Raw genomic sequence first — 17,201 nt, forward strand, 5'->3', positions numbered from 1 at the left:
ACTGTAAGCGCTATTGTCGGTTGTACACAAATAAGTTCTCTTGTTCTTATGAATTACATAATCATGGCAAACATGGGTGGGGATGGAGAGTGACAGTTTAGTTGGACTAAAACACTGAGGTGAGGTGAGATCATTTTAGAGGTGTAATCAATTCACGATAAACGGGCCTGTAAAAATGATTGAATTCGGGTCCTTTTCTGTCTTGTCTCGAGTGTTTGTGTTCCACTTTGCACTTGTGTGTCCACCAAGGGCATCATTTATCCAGCGGGCTAGAGGTATTAAAAAAAAAAACTGCTGCCAGGCATTGATGGGTCCTCCCGCTGTACCTGTGTGGATTGGGTTCAAAGGTCACCAGTCACAGGCAATCAGGAGTAAATGGAGCCTGTGTAACTTTAAAAAAAGAGCTTTAGAACAAAGCCAAGGCCGTGGTTTTGTGTGTGTAAGTGCGTGTGTGTGTGTGTGTTATCACAAGACACCCCTATTTCACTCAACCTTATCCAACGTAACAGGATTTATTCTTGTTTATTTCCAAACGTTCGACCTTGCTGACGATCGTTCTTTCCCCACAAGATGGCAAATCTCCTGAAAAAGTCCGCTTTTGATTTTAAATGAAATACTGGAACGTGATTGCAGGGAGAACCACTTAGTGGGCACACAGCCAATCCTTCAATACCCCACCATCATAATTGCTCAACATCCCATGTTCATCTGCTGGCTAATCCGACGCTGTTTCAGCCTCCTATTGTCTCCCAGCCTGAATGACGACTATCACCCCGACATGCGAAACGCCAGCTAAGGAGTTGAGCATCCCAGCGCGGGTCGAGCCATATTCCAAGAGAAGGGCACCTATCAGAGAGGTATTAAACGCACTGATCCGCTTGCTTCATCATAAAGCATCATCCAATTTACCAGCTCTATCAGCGAGCGCGACCATAACACATTTGCATAATGCAGTGTCTTCACTATGTTAATCCTGCCTGCACTCAGCCATCTATGAGGACTGTTTAGACATGTCCCGTCTCTCTCGCCGTACATTGTGTGCATGAGTGTGTTCCACTATGCCAGCATGTCAATGGCTGTGGGAGATTATGAAGGTAAATGAGGCTCTCCAAAGCCCTCCAAGCTCTCCATACTGCACTGTGATAGTCAGTGATACCGCAGGGCTTCACAGGAGGAGCAATAGAACTGCATTACTGCCCAAATCACATTGCTATCCTCTAGTGAGGGGTGTAAGTTACCGGGGAAATGGATGGAGCACACAGGAGGAGAGGTGGTGGGAATAAGGATAAGCTTCTATGCAATTTCCATTGACACGTGTGATCGCTTTAATTTTCCAGCTGGGTGAAAAATGGAAGATGACTTGATTAAATTTTTGCCTCGGCTGGATTTTGATGCAAAGTGGCACATGACTGCACTTTTCTTTTTTAGATGCCTTTGTACTAAGTTTGAATGTGTAAAGGAAGGAAAACTCTTCCTCAGATCCCGCAAAACCGCTGTAGCTCATCAATCTTTCAGCGGTCTGTCATGCAGGACCATGTCAGCGGAAGCCAGCTTTCATCAACGCCAATATAACATCATGGACTTGACTGTCAATGCTCCTTCACATGGGGGGGGGGCGGTAATTATTAGATTGGATGATGATTTTACAAGTTTTCCCCATTGTAAATGAATTAACTCTTGTTTATTCCTGACGTTATCATACATAATATTAGTAAGAATGCATTTATAAAAAATGATCATGTTCTCTCAGTCTGGAGTCACCTTAAATTGCTAGTGAAGATATAAAAGACTTAGAGAAGGCTTGAAAGAAACCAAAGGTGAGCTATTTGCCAATCCCAGTAATTATCATATATTATGTATAATGTAAATATATACACTGTACATTAATAAATTGTTGGGGAGGCTATTGCGCTGAATCCATTTGGGTGTATAAAGGGCACAGGATGGTGTATCGGTTAGAATACAGGAAGGCAGGTTTTAATGTCTTGAAGCCTTTTCTACACAAACAACAGCTAAAATTTCCCCCAAACACACAGAGGAACATCTTTGTGTGTTATTGTCATTTCAGCAAAACAAATGGCAGAGCTCACCAGGTGAGGCATATTTATTTACAGAAGTTACATAGTCTGGAGCAGTGATTCTCACCTGTTGTCATCCTGCAACTCGCTCCCTAATGTCACTAAGTTTCCACCCAGAAGAACAAATGATGACATTTGATGATGTATTTTTTTTTTTTTAAATGACATTAAAATATGCGTTTTATATTTTAAACATTTCACACTAAAACACAGTAATAAAATCCCAATTATAGTAAATACAATATTTGTATAAAAACACATGAATATAAATACGTTTTATAAAAAATGTCATTCGTCAAATGCTTGCCTTTGCCTTTTTTTTTTTTTTTTTTTGGGACCCACTCATAATGAATTGGCGACCCACTTCTGGGTCCCGACCCACCCGTTAAGAATCACTGACCTGCAGCATTCTTATCGTGAAGTCACAACATTGAATATCAATGTATTGAGCGAGGCTAAGAATAACCTGGGACACAGAAGAGTTTGTCCAAAACTCCAGTTGAGCTCACAAGCAAAAAAAAAAAAAAAAGAAAAAAAATAAGAAAAGAATTAAGAAAAAAAAAAATCAAGTGCAATACAGTACAGGACTGTCCGTTATAAAGGTTTTCTAAGAAAGTTTAACAAGCACACAAAGCTTTTACTGACATCTAGTGGACAATCACGCTTATTGCATTTGAATGCAACTGCAGCGGCTTGCTGAGGTCACTATTGGCGCTGTGGGAATGTCGCAATGTGAGCTAATTGGGTCACCTTCTTTGAATAGTTTGCTAAATGGTACACGAATTAATTAAAATAAATACATAAATGAATAAATAAATAATATTCTAAAAAAATATTCAAACCCATTTTTTTAAATTAACCGTAAACATTAAACATAATATTAATACCTGAATCTCATTGCTGGAGAATGCAAATAAAGCACCACAGCCAATCATCTTGGTGATGATGATGATAATGATGAGGATGATGATGTTGATAGGGTACATTTCTCTTTAAGATTGATTTTTGGGGGGAGGCGTCGATGCATCTGTCTCGTTTGGGGAGCGGCGGTGGGGGGGTTCGCTTGACAGCAGAGGCAGCAAGACGTGTTTTCGACTTTTCGTCGTCAGCCTTCCAACTTGGAATCGCGAGGTGCTGTTTGGACTGGGGGAAAAAACGCGGACGCGTTGTCGCAGCAGCTCCTCTCACGTATGAACACACAATTAAAGGCAGGTAAGAGCGCTTGAGATCCTCTTCCTCCTCCTCCTCATCATCATCATCAAGCTTTAACGGAATAATTACCGCCATTGGCAGAGATTGCGACCGTCTCAGAATGCTCACAGTTTTGCAAAGGTGAAAAGGAACCGGACGCTTTGCGTGGTGCTGATGCTATGAGCCTTGTTTGCAAACATCTGTCTTGCAGCTGTCTCCCTGGCCCTGCACCAAGGACACGCAGCTCAGAAAGCTGTTGCGTAGTTTGGAAACCAGACTCGTCACGATATGACAATGTTTGTGTCATTTAAACATACACAGCAGCAAGAACAAATGTGATACTGCTTTGTCTGTTGTTTTCCAGTGAGACAGTTTTGGACTTTTTTTTTTCTTTTATGTTTTCCTTGTCTTGGACATGCCTCTATATGCATTGCATACATTGTAAAGCTGAATTGGATTTCCTTCTGAATGCCCTGTATGGGCCGAATCATCTGTTCTATATCTATCCGCGGGCAGCAGTGACACAGTCACTATGCAGTTTTCATCCTTTCTTCTTAATAGGATGTCACTTTCTAATGAAATGACTCCTACTCCAAACTAAAATAAGTCAATAATTGCTTTTAAACGGATTTTTGAAGCATTGATTCTTCCTACCCATGTGTTATTCATAAACATACGCACGGATGAAGAATTTGAGGTCACTTCACTCACCCTCGTTCTAGTCTTGTTGTTTCTGGGTCATTTCAAGCAAGTGACCCAACCATTATCCAGTACTGTATTTGTGTGTTTTTTTGTTTATTTTTTGTAGCTAATCAAATCAAAACTGTCAATTCCACTTTACAAGTTTGGTGAATATAATGTAATCAAAGTTGTCATTCTTTTACAGGAGCTGAAAATGGCTGCCAGAGTCCTGTGCTTAACTGTGGTTATTTCCACACTCTTCAGTGCCTTACTTGGATGTCCAACAGTTTGTACTTGCTCAATCAAATATGGGCATTATTTTGCGGAATGCACCTACAGAGACTTAAGTGAAATCCCAATGAGCTTGCCTCGTAATGTAAACATTGTTAGTTTCTCAGCAAACCAGATCAGTTTGGTCCCGCAAGGCATCTTTAACAATGTCACGCAGATGATGTCGCTATGGATGGCCCACAATGATATTGTCACCATCGAGCCAGGAAGCCTCGCACCCATGGTTCTCCTACGTAACTTGGACATCAGCCATAATAAAATAGTCAACTTTCCATGGGAGGATCTGCAGAATCTCACTGACTTGCAGATGCTGAAGATGAACCACAATCAGTTGGTCAGTCTACCCAAAGATGCCTTCATCCCTCTCCAAAACCTGAGGTCCCTTCGTCTTAACAATAACAAGTTGTTAACGATAGCTGAGGGGACATTTGATGCTTTGATTTCCATGTCCCATTTACAGATCTTCAACAATCCTTTTGCATGCACTTGTTACATCAACTGGTTTCGAGATTGGTTGTCAACGACAACCATCTCCATCCCCGAACAGAACTTGATCAGTTGTGCTGCTCCAGCGACACTTCGAGGAGAAATGATCATTGACTTACCTGATATAAAATGCGCACACCCAAATGTGACAATATGGACTGAACCAAATATTGCTGAAACAACTTTGTATGAGGGCGATGCTTTGGTCTTAAATTGTGAGTATAAAGGAAACCCAAAGCCGTTGGTCACGTGGAGTATTCGCAGTCAAGCACAAGAACTGACAATGTCTTTTATAGACAATGACTCGACTCAATCAAGTGAAAGGTCCTTATTGTCCAATAATTCAGTCCAGATCTTTAACAACGGAACTCTTATCATCTCACACCTCAGCACAGAAGCTGGCGGCAACTACAGCTGCTCCGCCTCAAACGAATTTGGAACTGCAGTGGACTCGCTTTCTGTCAAAGTGGCGCCTTCATCCGAAGAAACGTTTGCAAAAGATGAGATCGCAACAGCCCTGTACAGTACAATACAACAAACAATACAATCAATAACCGGAATGTCTGATTTAGATTCTGAATCTGACCTGGATTTGCCCGCTACCGAGATCACCTTTGGGTCTTTTCAAGAGTTATTAGGTGCATCTAAATGTGGACTGAAGGCTAAAAAAAAGCACATCTCAAGTCATGTCCTAAATGGTAGCTTGGATGACACAAATCACTACATGTTTGATTTTGGCGTCATTGCCCTGTGGGTGTCAGAAACGGAGGCAACCGTACGCCTGAACCCTCTTCTGATACCCAGAGACAAGCAGGCAAACCAGACTATCGCAGCTTCGGAAAGCCCACGCAATGCTAGCGAAAATCCTCATGACGAAATCACTTCAGGATTATATCTGTGTGTTACCACTGACCACAAACACTCCCCTGTGCTGTGGTCGCCGGTTAAAGAAGGTCCCAGCACCTACCTACTCCGTGATTTGCGGCCTGGTACCAACTATTCCCTTTGCTTGACCTATAAAGGGGAAGACTGTGAGGTGCAAGTGCTATTCACCACCAAAAAGAAAATCCCTAATCTGATCATCATCATCTCAGTCAGCATCTGCCTTTTGACTGTGTCCACCGTTCCTCTTCTCGGAGCCATGTGCTTCCATTTAGTCTACAAGTACCGCAGCAAGACATACAAGTTGATCCTAAAGGCCAGAGACCAGTACCAAATGGAGAGGAGCCGGGCCACCAACATTACCGTCACACCGCAAACGGAGTCGCAAAGGAATATAAACGCCGATCGACTGGATGAAGATGATGGGGCTACTGAGAGCCTGGATGGTGAAAAGGAGGCAGATACGGAAGAAAGTGTCATGACTGAGACTGTCACTTTGTCTCAGTCAAGAGGGAATTTGGATGACTGCGAGGTTGGATCGGACTTCAGTGATAGGCTTCCTTTGGGGGCCGAAGCTGTCGATATCGCAAGCAATTAGCAATACAACAAAGTGCACTTGGTCAAATACAATGCTGCTGTTGTTTCACTTTGTGCCAGTGATGTTAGCGATGATATGTTGTGTTATGTGGATGTGCTCAAGTGTCATCTGAGGGACCAAGACATGCGTAAACTTACCAAGCATCAAGCTAACTAACTAGCTCACTCACTAATTAGACAATCGGGCAGTGTTTGGTGAATGTAGCAGACGGTTCAATAACTGTACAATAGATGAAGATAAAAGATAATAAATAATGAAAACGTAGCTAGTAATTAGACAACCGTAAAACATGACAGTGTACTACATCCATCCAATCCATGTCCAATCTGCTCTTATAAGGGTACTTTTAAGGATCTATGCATATTGTGGCACAATGTTTGTATGTGTTTACTTCAAAAACATTCAGTTGTGTTCAGAATAACAGTACCGTGTTTAAAGCTGTTGTGCAAAGATGAAAATCCTTGAAATAAATTTTACTTTATCTTCCGGGACCTTAATAGCAGAGAATTTGTGGGGTGACATCATTTTTGTCGTTGCTATTTTTTGAAAAGCCTAGTAGCTATTGTCTTTTTTTCAATTGTTTTCAAGTCATGCAATTATTGATATAAATTGTATGGTCAAATAGAAAAACTGAGTTAGATGTTCACCTTCTCTCACATTTTCTCACACTGCGATTATTCTGAACACAAGTATAAAACCAACCATTGTGATGAAATGTACCGTGACCTAAATGTTGAGTTCGTAGACTGTATATTATTTGAACTTAAATGGCTGTTCAAAACATGCTATATGTGGGTCAAAAGTGGATCTGTTTTTACCACTCCTACATTATATAAAAACAGTAAAAGTCCTCATACGTGTGTGTGTTCAGTCGATTTTTAACATCCTTTCATATAACCTTAGTTTCAACTGGTCATGTTTACTGTCCTCGTCAATCTGTTTTTTGTTTTTTTTTGCTGATTCCTATAGAGTCCTTAATATTGTTAATTCCGGCATTAAAGAAACAATTGTGTTCATACTCAAGTTATTAATATTCTATCAAACGTCTTATCTCAGTAAGAGTCGAACAATGGTTGCTTTTGTGACACGTGTTGCTTAAATAACTTACAGTACTAATTTAGAATGGGAATCTATTGTACTTTGAACCACTTTGTTTTAAAATGGAATGCTTGACCAATGTGGAACTTTGACCTCATTCATCCTGCTGTCATGCGTCAATTGATCAGTCCCGATCAATATATGTGCGTGTCAATATGGAACAACAACGGGTCTGTGGACTCCTACACTTGTCGTAGTTTGTTATCAGGCCATCTGATGTCTTCTGTATCTCACATACACAAGATCATGGATTTACGCAGGAGGCAGCAAACGTGGCAGCCAAAGCAATATTCACTTTCCTGAGAATGAACGATTTTAGTTTGGTGTTGGTCACGAAACGAACTTCACTGCAGGACTGATAAACCAATCTGTGAAACTGATAGAATTGTTGATGCCATAGTTCACATATTTCGCCAAAGAGACACAGGGTGTTAGAGAAAAGTACATTTTCAGGATTCTAGATGCATTATATTACTGAATGAGGAACATTAAAAAAATGATGACAGAAACATTTTATTGTGAAGATGGACAGGAAAAAACACCAAGTACATAATTTCCTCTAAATTATGGAATAATGCTGCTTAAAAAAACTTTTTGTGTGTGTGTGTGTTGAGATATTATTCTTTGCAAACTACAGTACAATCAAAATTGCATAACATGTTAACTTGTAAATAGCAATAGCTTTGCATAATTATATTTATTACAGAGACGTGCACTGTTCGGTTACTTCACGTTGTGAGGATCGTAATATGTACGGTATTAGTAAATTATGGTCGGTGGTTGTTACACAGTTTATCAGGGGAGCGGTATCTTCGGGATCATTCAAATTGACCTTTACCTTCTCACATACACTGAGGGGCCTCACTTCCTCCTGAAATTATTTCCACAACAGTTTCCAGCATTAATTAGCAGGTGAACAATTAACATGAATGCCAAATGTGCTGACTTTATTTGGAAAATACTGCAGTGAACTTCTCAATCCGTTTTATCTTGGTTCTCACAAGATGGAGCGGGCTCAGTGGATGACGCCTTGCCCGCTTCCCTCTTGCTGCGTTTTGGGCTGCCGTTTCGGATACTCTCCCGGCTTTGCGTTTTCTGGAAGTGCTTTCTGGAGCCCAGGAGGCATGGGTTGTTGACCAGTGTGTAAACCAGTTGCCAGCGAGAGCGAATCCTACGACTGCTGGTTGACCTGTTCTGCGAGCTCTCCTGGATCCCTGCAAATATAATAGAGCAGGACAGAAACGCACATCAGGCTGTGTGTGTGTGTGTGTTAAGTTTTTATTATGATTGAGAGCAAAATTGTATTGCATGATCGTATCATTCAATATTGACATATTTATGAAATTTGTATTTTCTCAAATGGTGTTGCGACTATACTTTTTTTCCTTTCTCTTGTTTTTTATTTTTTACATAATTCTTTCCCCCCCTCCTTTTCACTTTACTGCACGGCAAAAGAAAATTTACAGGTTCTCATCTTAATATGGACAACATTTACATATATTAAAGAAGGTGGACAGGAATCCTAATAAAGTTTAATAGTGTTAATTCAAAACTGTGATTTCCAACCAATTTGCCGCTACTCTTTAGTGTGACATGAGAGATCATCAAATGTTGCACGGAAAAATATCCAGCTCCATTTAAAGGGTATTAAATTACAAATAATGACTCTTGCAATGTATGTATGAGAACAATTAAAAGGTCTTCCACTAGATGGCAGAAAGCACAATACAGTACATAATTAACCTGTGTAACCACTTCTCATGACATTTTCCTTTAGTGGTGTGCAGTGAGATTTTTTTGTAAATAAAATATCTGCCTTGGGTTAATATTGCCGAGGAGACCGTGATCTAAAAGAGCTAAAAGTTTGGAATGTGTATGGATAAAGGTGAACAATCAAAATTTATTTTGTATATTTTTTAAATGATACAAAATGCATAGAAACCACTGACAGCAGTAATAATCATAATGACAACATGTATATAGAGTTATGTTCAGAAGTATACGTACACTTATGGGCATAAATATTTTATACAAGTGCTGCCATTCTGTGACGCAGATGTGCTGACCACTTTTACAACGTGTCAAGTCAGGGTTATTATAACTTTAAACTTTGTTTTTTTAATTCAGTCAGTTTCAATTGAATTTTGGAGTATTAGTTTTATTTTTCATGACATTTTTAAATATATGGAATAATTCTTGAGTGTCAGAAAAAGAGGTCTAAAATGGTCACAAAGTATTGAGTCATAAAATAAATTAATCAAATAATGGATGTACAGCAATACCGAAATGAATATATTTACTTGCAAAAATGAACTCTGAAAGCTCATTTTTCATATTAATTGACAAAGACAACCCCCCCCCCCTTTCCGCGACAATTATAGTAAGTTTTAGCTTGTTTCAAAAACGTATTTTAATTCTTATTTTCTATTGTGAATGATTTTTCTTTTCAAATTTTAGTTTAATTATTTAGTTTGTTTTTGTTAGCTATAATAACCTTGGCGCAGGTTGTGTATGTGTGCATGTTTTATTATATGCATACCTTCCTCTGCATCTCGTATTTTTTGGCCCACTCGGCCACCTTCAACCATTATGTCCAGCAGCAACCCGCAAAAAGCTTTCATGACCGGGTGTGACTGGCTCACCTCCACCTTCAGAAAGTGTGTGTAGTAGTGGTATGCTGGCAGGGGTCAAAGGTCACATGGGCAGTGATCAGTGACATTAATTCAACAACATCTTCAACCTTTGATTCTATATGAATATTAGTAATCTATTAATTACGCTGTTGTTACCAATCAAATGTTGAAATGGGCTATGACTGTTTTTCTACCCATACTGCACCTGGGTCGTAGGCTTCTGCGGTGCGGTGCAGCAGACTGATGTCGACTCGGCCGAGATGCACAATGTTGTACAATGCAGTAATGACCATTCGCCATATAGCCACGATCAGTCCCACCACGGTGTTGATGAGAAACAACAGATAGGTCAGAAGGAACAAACTCTCCCTGGAAAGCCAACCAACATGTGCAAATATGATTATTAACTGTTAAACCATTTGCAATTCAGCACAAACTATACAGCATGCGTATTCTTCGAAATGAATGTCATATGTTATACCTGTTATTTAAGTCTCTGGTGCCGGCGTCTTTTTTAACAAAGGCAAATTTGGCAGCGACATGCTGAAGCACAGTGATCACGATCACTGTAACCCACGCAGGCCTGTTGCAGCACACGCAGGTGAAAATGTGTTAAATGTTTGTCCATTGGGAATTAAAACCAAATCAATGGATGAATGTTTGCCGACTGACCAAGCCTTGCCAGCAATTTCAAAGACCATTAGGTTACGTCCGTAAAAGATGGGGATGATGATAAGGAAGACCAAGAACAAGAAGCAGATGAAAAACACCACAGTCTGGATCAACATACCTGCCCAGATCGCACAAACGGAAACATTCATTGTTTGTAGTGAGTATTTTTAATATTCTCGATATTGTGTAACAAATTGAGATACGTAACACATATTAATATGACAATTTGGAGTTGCTCACATATTGAAATAAAACTATACTGTACACAAAAATAATGGGTCAAATTTAGTAATCAAACATCAGAACTCAATCGATAACTGCCACTTCAACTAAGGAGCCTTGAATCTTGTAATAACATCAAACGTACTATAACATGGTGGCAAAAAAAAATGATTTGTAAAGTCATTATGAGCTTTACCCAGACTGACGATGGCAGCTTGGTATCCAGTCAAGCCCATCCAACACACGACACCAGATTTAGATGGCCGAAGGCTCTTCTGGCTGTTGTAGAGGTTGTAAATTTCTCCCTTGTACAGTCCCCTCAGGTTGGACCTTAAGCACCGAGAACAAGGGGACCAATGAGAAGGGTCACTTTGGAAATAACCATTCACCCACTTTTGATACTACTTTTCCTCATAGAGTCAAGACTGAGGTGGAGCCTATCGCAACTGTTTAGTGACAGGCATAGTACACTTTGGAATGGTCGCCAGTCAATCACGAGAAAAAAAAGAGACAAAAAAATTCACCCTTACGTTTACACCGACAGACAATTTGGTGGAATTTTTGGAACTGGAAAGCAGAGTACACGGAGAAAAAAAAATACATACAGAAGGAAACATGGAATCCACACAGCAAGGCCAGAGCCAAGATTTGAACTCCGGTGAAGCAGACATGCTAACCCCTAGTCCACTATGTTGCCTAGATACAGTTCAATAATTTCTTGGTCGCTACAGAGCAGAATTCCGGTACCTGTGAAGTACCATGGTCCTCATGAGCATCACCAGACTGACCATACAAGACAGGGTCATTGCGCACAGGTAGCAGACTGAAAAAAAACACACCAGAAGTATCAAAAACATAATTTAGTATCTCTATCAATCCAAATGTTTTTATTATTTTATTTTTTTTATTATAATATGCTAAACCTTCCAGCAGCCAAGTGTAGAAAGTGACAATTTGGACAACTTCCATTCTATCATCAGAGAGGATGATCCCAAATCCCAGTAAGAGGAAGGCGATGTTCTCATCAATACCGGCACGGACAATGTGGAGCGTTGGGACAACCAAAATAACTAACAAGAGGGCTGTCTAAAAGACAAAATGGTTTCCTGTAAGGCAAAGCGAACATCATCTACTCTACTCTTAAAGCATCATGATGAGGTGTTAAATCTCACTTACTTGGTATATCGCCACCAAAGCTACAAATACTGATACAGCCAGCTTTAGTGGGAAGCGAAAGACTGAAAGAGGGAGGAATAAATAAATAAATAAATAAATAAATAAATAAATAAATAATAATAAATAAAATAATGAGTTGGGGAATTTAAATTCCACTGTATTTTTTAAGCAAAATGCACACACCGTTTTCTGGAATGTAAATATAATTCTTAGTCACTTGCAGTAGTCTCTCCACCACTGTTGCTTTGTCAGACAAGGAGGAGCTGTAAATTTGAAACAAAAACAACCGGTCACAACTCACTAAAATTTTAACCAATGAGTTATTACTTTCAAAGTAAATCTAAGAAAAAGGCGCGAGTTTTATTTGGCCCTTAAACCACATCGATTGCTTTCGTGTGGACTTCATGACTACTGAACATGTAAATGGTTTGCATTCACCTGACTGTTGATGGTTTCTTCTTATTGAGAAGTGCTTTGACATAGTCGCTGTAGTAGGAGCTGTCGAGGTCCTGTAAATAAAAAAATAAAAAAGATTCAGACCTCAAATGTTTTGTGAAGGAATACAGACAAAAACATGTGATTTTCTAAAAATTCTCGCTGGTGAACTCTGATATCAAAACACAACCTTGTATTTGTAAGTGAAGAAGAAAAAAAACATCACAGGACTCGTATAATCCACTCAAAGACGCTGAGTTCCGTCCACTCTGTTCACCAAAAGCTCTTTATTGTAATCATGAATGGCTCACGTAACACTGCTCAAATACGTTTTGTTCGGTGTTGGTGGATAAGTGTTTTGTATCCCTTCCAGCTCATAGTCTCATAGAGAAGGTGAGGCCACCGACAAATATTTCTCACCTCTTCATTCTTTGTTCCTCTGAAAAACAACAAAGGGAACTGGACGCAAAGATACGCCAGGCAGGCCAGCTGAGGCAAACTTGCAAGCAAAGAGTAGAACTTGTACAACTGTGAAATGAAAGGGAGACGTGCTCAGATGTTGAATATAATTGAAGAAACTTAAAAAAAATAATAATAAAATAATAATAATAATAAAATAATGAATGCATTACCTCCGGAGTCTTTGGGCAGTCCAACTTCTGCCACAGCTGAACAGCAAAATGGCTGACGGAGAGCAGAGTCCCAAACACATAACCGGCCTTGTGCTGCAGAGTGCTACAAACCATCAGAGGGTAGTAGAGAACTGGATAGTAGAAGATGGCCATTATCTTCATCAACTCTAAACAAACATGGAGATGAGATCAATGTATCCTCTCTTCAGTACATCTTTCATTTTGCGTGAATATAGTTTTGATATTGAGTTTGGGGTTGTTTTAGCTTGGCAGTTTGACCAATTTTCTTAGCCATGATTCATAGGTAATTGTAATCAATTGAATGTTTTGACACATTTCATGGCGCTAAAAGAAAAATTTAAGTTGGAAAGAAACTTTGTTGTTACTTTAAATTATGGTCCTTTTCAGGACTTTGTTAGCACTTTCAATTTTGTTTTTTCAGAGTATCCGCTGCGAGGGTTTTTTATTTATTTATTTTTTTTAATACATTTTGTTCAATACACACTGCCTTGCATTCATGCCTACCTGCATTTGGGTCCTCCACCTCACGACTATGACAAAAATAATTTCCTGAGTAATTTTTACTGAATCCAGGGCCAATACACGGACCACAGTTTTGTAAACTTCCTTCGTAGTGAAATTTGGAAAGATGATTTTCACAACAAATTTTATGAAGTTGGCTGCCTTGAAATTTAGAGTTCACACAATTTTTTTTCTTTTCTTTTTTACATTGATACTTAAATTTTTTGGATTTGGCCTGGTCTGCCATAATTGCAAAGTGTTGGTGGTGGTCGTCCAATTACCTATTTACAAATCCATTTTCCAGTTCCTGAACAGAACATGGAAACTCCATCCAACAAGGCTGGAGTCTGTATTCAAAGCACCACTTTGAGAACTGCGTCAGCTATGGTAAACATTTTTGATATATTTTCTTTGCACTCCAAATGAACACCTTTGATTTCAGCTGCAGTGTCCTTGGAGAAAGGCAGTGGATTAGGCGCAATCACCAGCATGGCCAGCTTGCTGAACAGCAGTCCGAAGACAGCCATGGCCACACCTTTGCTCTGTGTCTGATCCAGGAAGTTGTTTGGACTGTGCCATCAGACAGTCGCAAGTCACACAGACATAATCGGTAATCACAAATCAAGCTCAAACTGACTGTGGAACTCACCTAAAGATACTGGAAGATCCTCTTGTAAATCCTTGGCAGAGTTTATTTCTCCTACTTAGAGCTGCCAGAATTAGCATAATCACTAGCTAGAAGCAAAAAAAAAAAAAAAAAAGACAAAAAAAAAAATAAAAACAAAAACGTAACACCTCACTTTTCACTTCATGTTGCTTCATGTCACTTATCAGGACACATTAACAAACTGTTGCTTTTGGTTTAAGAGTGCGTTTACATTTTGTTGTTCATTTTCTTCATTTAAATCACTTAATTCAACTAAATAATTTTCTTTTTCAACCAGACGACATGACATGAAATCGAAAAAGATCAACTGCGGATGAGATTTTAGAGGTCTTAACAGAAGCAGCAGAGACATCGAGAAATGTGAACAATGGAGCATTAATGATGATGGCTGCGTATTCGGAGAAGCTAGTTTGGGGATGGGCACCTTAAATGCGTGAGGGGGGCACAATTTCGCATCAGCGATAGAGCAGCGAGCACACTTTCGAACCAGATGTATGACAAATCTGCCCTTTTTTACATGAAAATATGTGCCTGCCCACGAATATTGAAAAGCCGCACAGAATGATTATTGGGAAATTTGACTAAAAATAAATCAGCAAATATCTAAATATTTGGTAAAACAAATTTTGGTCAACCCTTAGTATGTGGGGGTCCACTTTTTTTTTTTTTAATTAATCAAGGGACCAGAGTGCGCTGGTCATATGTTCATTTTCTCACAAGTATCTATACAGATTATGATTAATATCACCACATCTGCTTCGCAGCATTTGACCTGGTTGTAACACAATATTTTATTTTTCAGTGTGTACTTACAGATATAGAAAGTATGCATATGTGAAAGATTGCATCATTCGCTGTTGGGTCACACGGTGAAATGACTCTGCAGAAGAAATATATGAAAATCAACTATTTCTGCAAAAGTGTAATTAATGTTGATCAGTCTGTATTACACCATGATTGAGAGATTGAGAGACACAACCACAAAGAAGTCCTTCGTTTTCTGACTTAAATCTCAAGGGTGATAAATACTTACTCTTTGGGAGGCTTTGTAGGCTCTTGGTTATTGGAGTTCCAGTCGGAATAATCATAATAGGAATATTCAAAAGGTTCAAATTCATCCTTGCTCTGGTTCATCGTGCCTGCTTGTAGAAGTCCAACAGGCGACGCAGGACAAATAAATCTTCAATTGAGGCAACGCAGGCCAGATCGGCTGATGTTGATGTGATGTTGGGACCAAACGGCGCCGTGCATTCCAGTCAGCGTTAAGAATTAAACGCAGTAGATTAGCCGCTGCGCATGGGGGCGTGGAAGAACATTTTGACCTAAGGTGAACCCTGATGCCCAGTGAAGATATTCGGCCAATGTGTTCAACCAAACAGAGGCAATGAGACTCTGCATATTTATAGATCAGCAACAGCTGATTCATATGGTCTCAGATTTTTTTTTTCTGGACCGTAATCCTCCTTTGTAGGCTGAAAAACTCCATTCAACTTCTAAGACTATTGCTTTGGTGCCAATGAACTATGTTGAAGTGAGTTGAAGAGCTTCATGTGGTGTTTTGCCGCCCTCTTGTGGGCACTAAAAAACCTTTCGGGGTTGCATCAGTAACTCGCAGAGGTTTGTTATCCCCTTTTCCACGTGATGAATGCTGGTTCACTGTCATTAGTTATTCATGTTTATTATTTTGAATTTTTAACTTTTTATATTTATGTTGGATCCAGAAATCAAAATAAAATTTCATCTTCAGTGTCCACATTCGGCAAATCTTGAAATGCATCATATGTGATTTAGTGTGAAAACCGGTTAATGTCATTCTCATGTTGCTATGTGGAATGAACCTTCATACCTCGCTCTGCCTGTTACTAAAGAGACTAATCCTAAATCTCTGGTCTAAACAAGGGAAACTTTTGTATGCCACCGCCGTGGGATTTTATTTTTTTTTAAACTCTTTCTCAAGTTACAGTTGAGGAAAAGCAATGTGGTTTCATTGATTCTTTTGGACCGGGGCTGGGCAACTCCTGTCCTCGAGGGCCGCTATTTTGCATGTTTCCTTGGTTCAAAATTGTGTCATGACACATGGGGAATCTGGTGTGCAATCAATACTGGTGCCCCACACCTGATTGTATACATTAATCACATTCCACACGCGAGAACAAACATTTTGCTGTAAAGCGGATTAATGTGGTTGTGTGAGCTCCTTCATATGGCAGCGGTTGTGTGGCTCAACAGGGCCAAAGATTTTTCAGTGTCGCATGAGAATTATGCTAATCTGCTGCTGTTACGACACAATGAAGCAACAAATACACCACAAAAATTGGGCTGAAAACACATTGAAAGCATTAAAGCAATTTAATCTCCCTCCTGCTAAAGTCTTGTTGTTGCAGTACAAACATGTTGAAGGTCTTGCTAAAATATTTTGGATTTGTTTGAAGACTGGACTGAAAACTATAATGTCCTTATTTCCATTCTATGCCATAACATTGCAATTAACCTGAGGTGAAAATGCACCTAAGAATCTTTCTGCAGCCTTTTTATATGCTATGTATTGTTCAACATTGTTTGTATGTGTTCAAATTTACAGAACAAAAAAAAATAAAAGAACTTTAATTTCTGTGGTTTAACACTCATAGTATGCGTGAGGACTGTATTGAGGTAAGATTATTCAGTACTTTAATTGCATAAAATTTATTTTGGCTTCAGTCTCTTTGACTACCACTTGAGGCACCAGAGGCCAATTGTTCACTGGAAGGTCCACGATTATGTAATTTACACTTACACTCGGTAGGATAACACAACGCTGACTACCAATGCTTAATTGTTCTTTAGTTCATTCTACAATCAGAAAATAATATATAAACAGAATAAAACACAAATATGGAATATTGTTGAATTATTCCATATTGCTGCGCTGTGATGGACAAAGCTACTTTGATCTCT

General features: G+C 39.3%; 2 protein-coding genes across 6 annotated transcripts; one reads left to right on the plus strand and one right to left on the minus strand.

Moving 5' to 3' along the window:
- The first annotated feature begins 3,127 nt into the window (after positions 1-3,127).
- LOC148337133 (immunoglobulin superfamily containing leucine-rich repeat protein 2-like) lies at positions 3,128-6,557 on the plus strand. 3 transcript variants are annotated; one of them, XM_088296737.1, is made up of 2 exons: positions 3,128-3,290; positions 4,156-6,557. In XM_088296737.1, the coding sequence occupies exon 2, from the start codon at positions 4,165-4,167 to the stop codon at positions 6,205-6,207; it is 2,043 nt and encodes a 680-aa protein (XP_088152863.1). In that variant the 5' UTR covers positions 3,128-3,290; positions 4,156-4,164; the 3' UTR covers positions 6,208-6,557. The 3 variants fall into 3 exon arrangements, with proteins under 3 accessions (XP_088152863.1, XP_088152862.1, XP_088152864.1); XM_088296736.1 differs by having other exon boundaries at positions 3,128-3,286; XM_088296738.1 differs by having other exon boundaries at positions 3,283-3,410.
- Positions 6,558-7,800: 1,243 nt separating this feature from the next.
- LOC148337134 (receptor for retinol uptake stra6-like) lies at positions 7,801-15,641 on the minus strand. Of its 3 annotated transcripts, XM_088296739.1 has the most exons (17): positions 15,298-15,641; positions 15,078-15,144; positions 14,247-14,332; positions 14,028-14,167; positions 13,076-13,242; positions 12,864-12,971; positions 12,447-12,517; positions 12,192-12,271; positions 12,009-12,070; positions 11,756-11,918; positions 11,580-11,655; positions 11,029-11,162; positions 10,611-10,728; positions 10,420-10,521; positions 10,144-10,307; positions 9,845-9,982; positions 7,801-8,519 (listed from the first exon to the last, which is right to left on the minus strand). In XM_088296739.1, the coding sequence occupies exons 1-17, from the start codon at positions 15,396-15,398 to the stop codon at positions 8,281-8,283; spliced, it is 2,016 nt and encodes a 671-aa protein (XP_088152865.1). In that variant the 5' UTR covers positions 15,399-15,641; the 3' UTR covers positions 7,801-8,280. The 3 variants fall into 3 exon arrangements, with proteins under 3 accessions (XP_088152865.1, XP_088152866.1, XP_088152867.1); XM_088296740.1 differs by lacking the exons at positions 11,756-11,918; positions 12,009-12,070; XM_088296741.1 differs by lacking the exons at positions 14,247-14,332; positions 15,078-15,144; positions 15,298-15,641 and adding an exon at positions 13,879-13,944 and having other exon boundaries at positions 14,028-14,111.
- Between the last annotated feature and the right edge of the window lie 1,560 nt (positions 15,642-17,201).

This window comes from Idiotropiscis lumnitzeri, chromosome 5, assembly GCF_059441095.1.
Source record: "Idiotropiscis lumnitzeri isolate Australia: NSW breed Sydney's pygmy pipehorse chromosome 5, RoL_Ilum_1.0, whole genome shotgun sequence".
NCBI lineage: Eukaryota > Metazoa > Chordata > Actinopteri > Syngnathiformes > Syngnathidae > Idiotropiscis > Idiotropiscis lumnitzeri.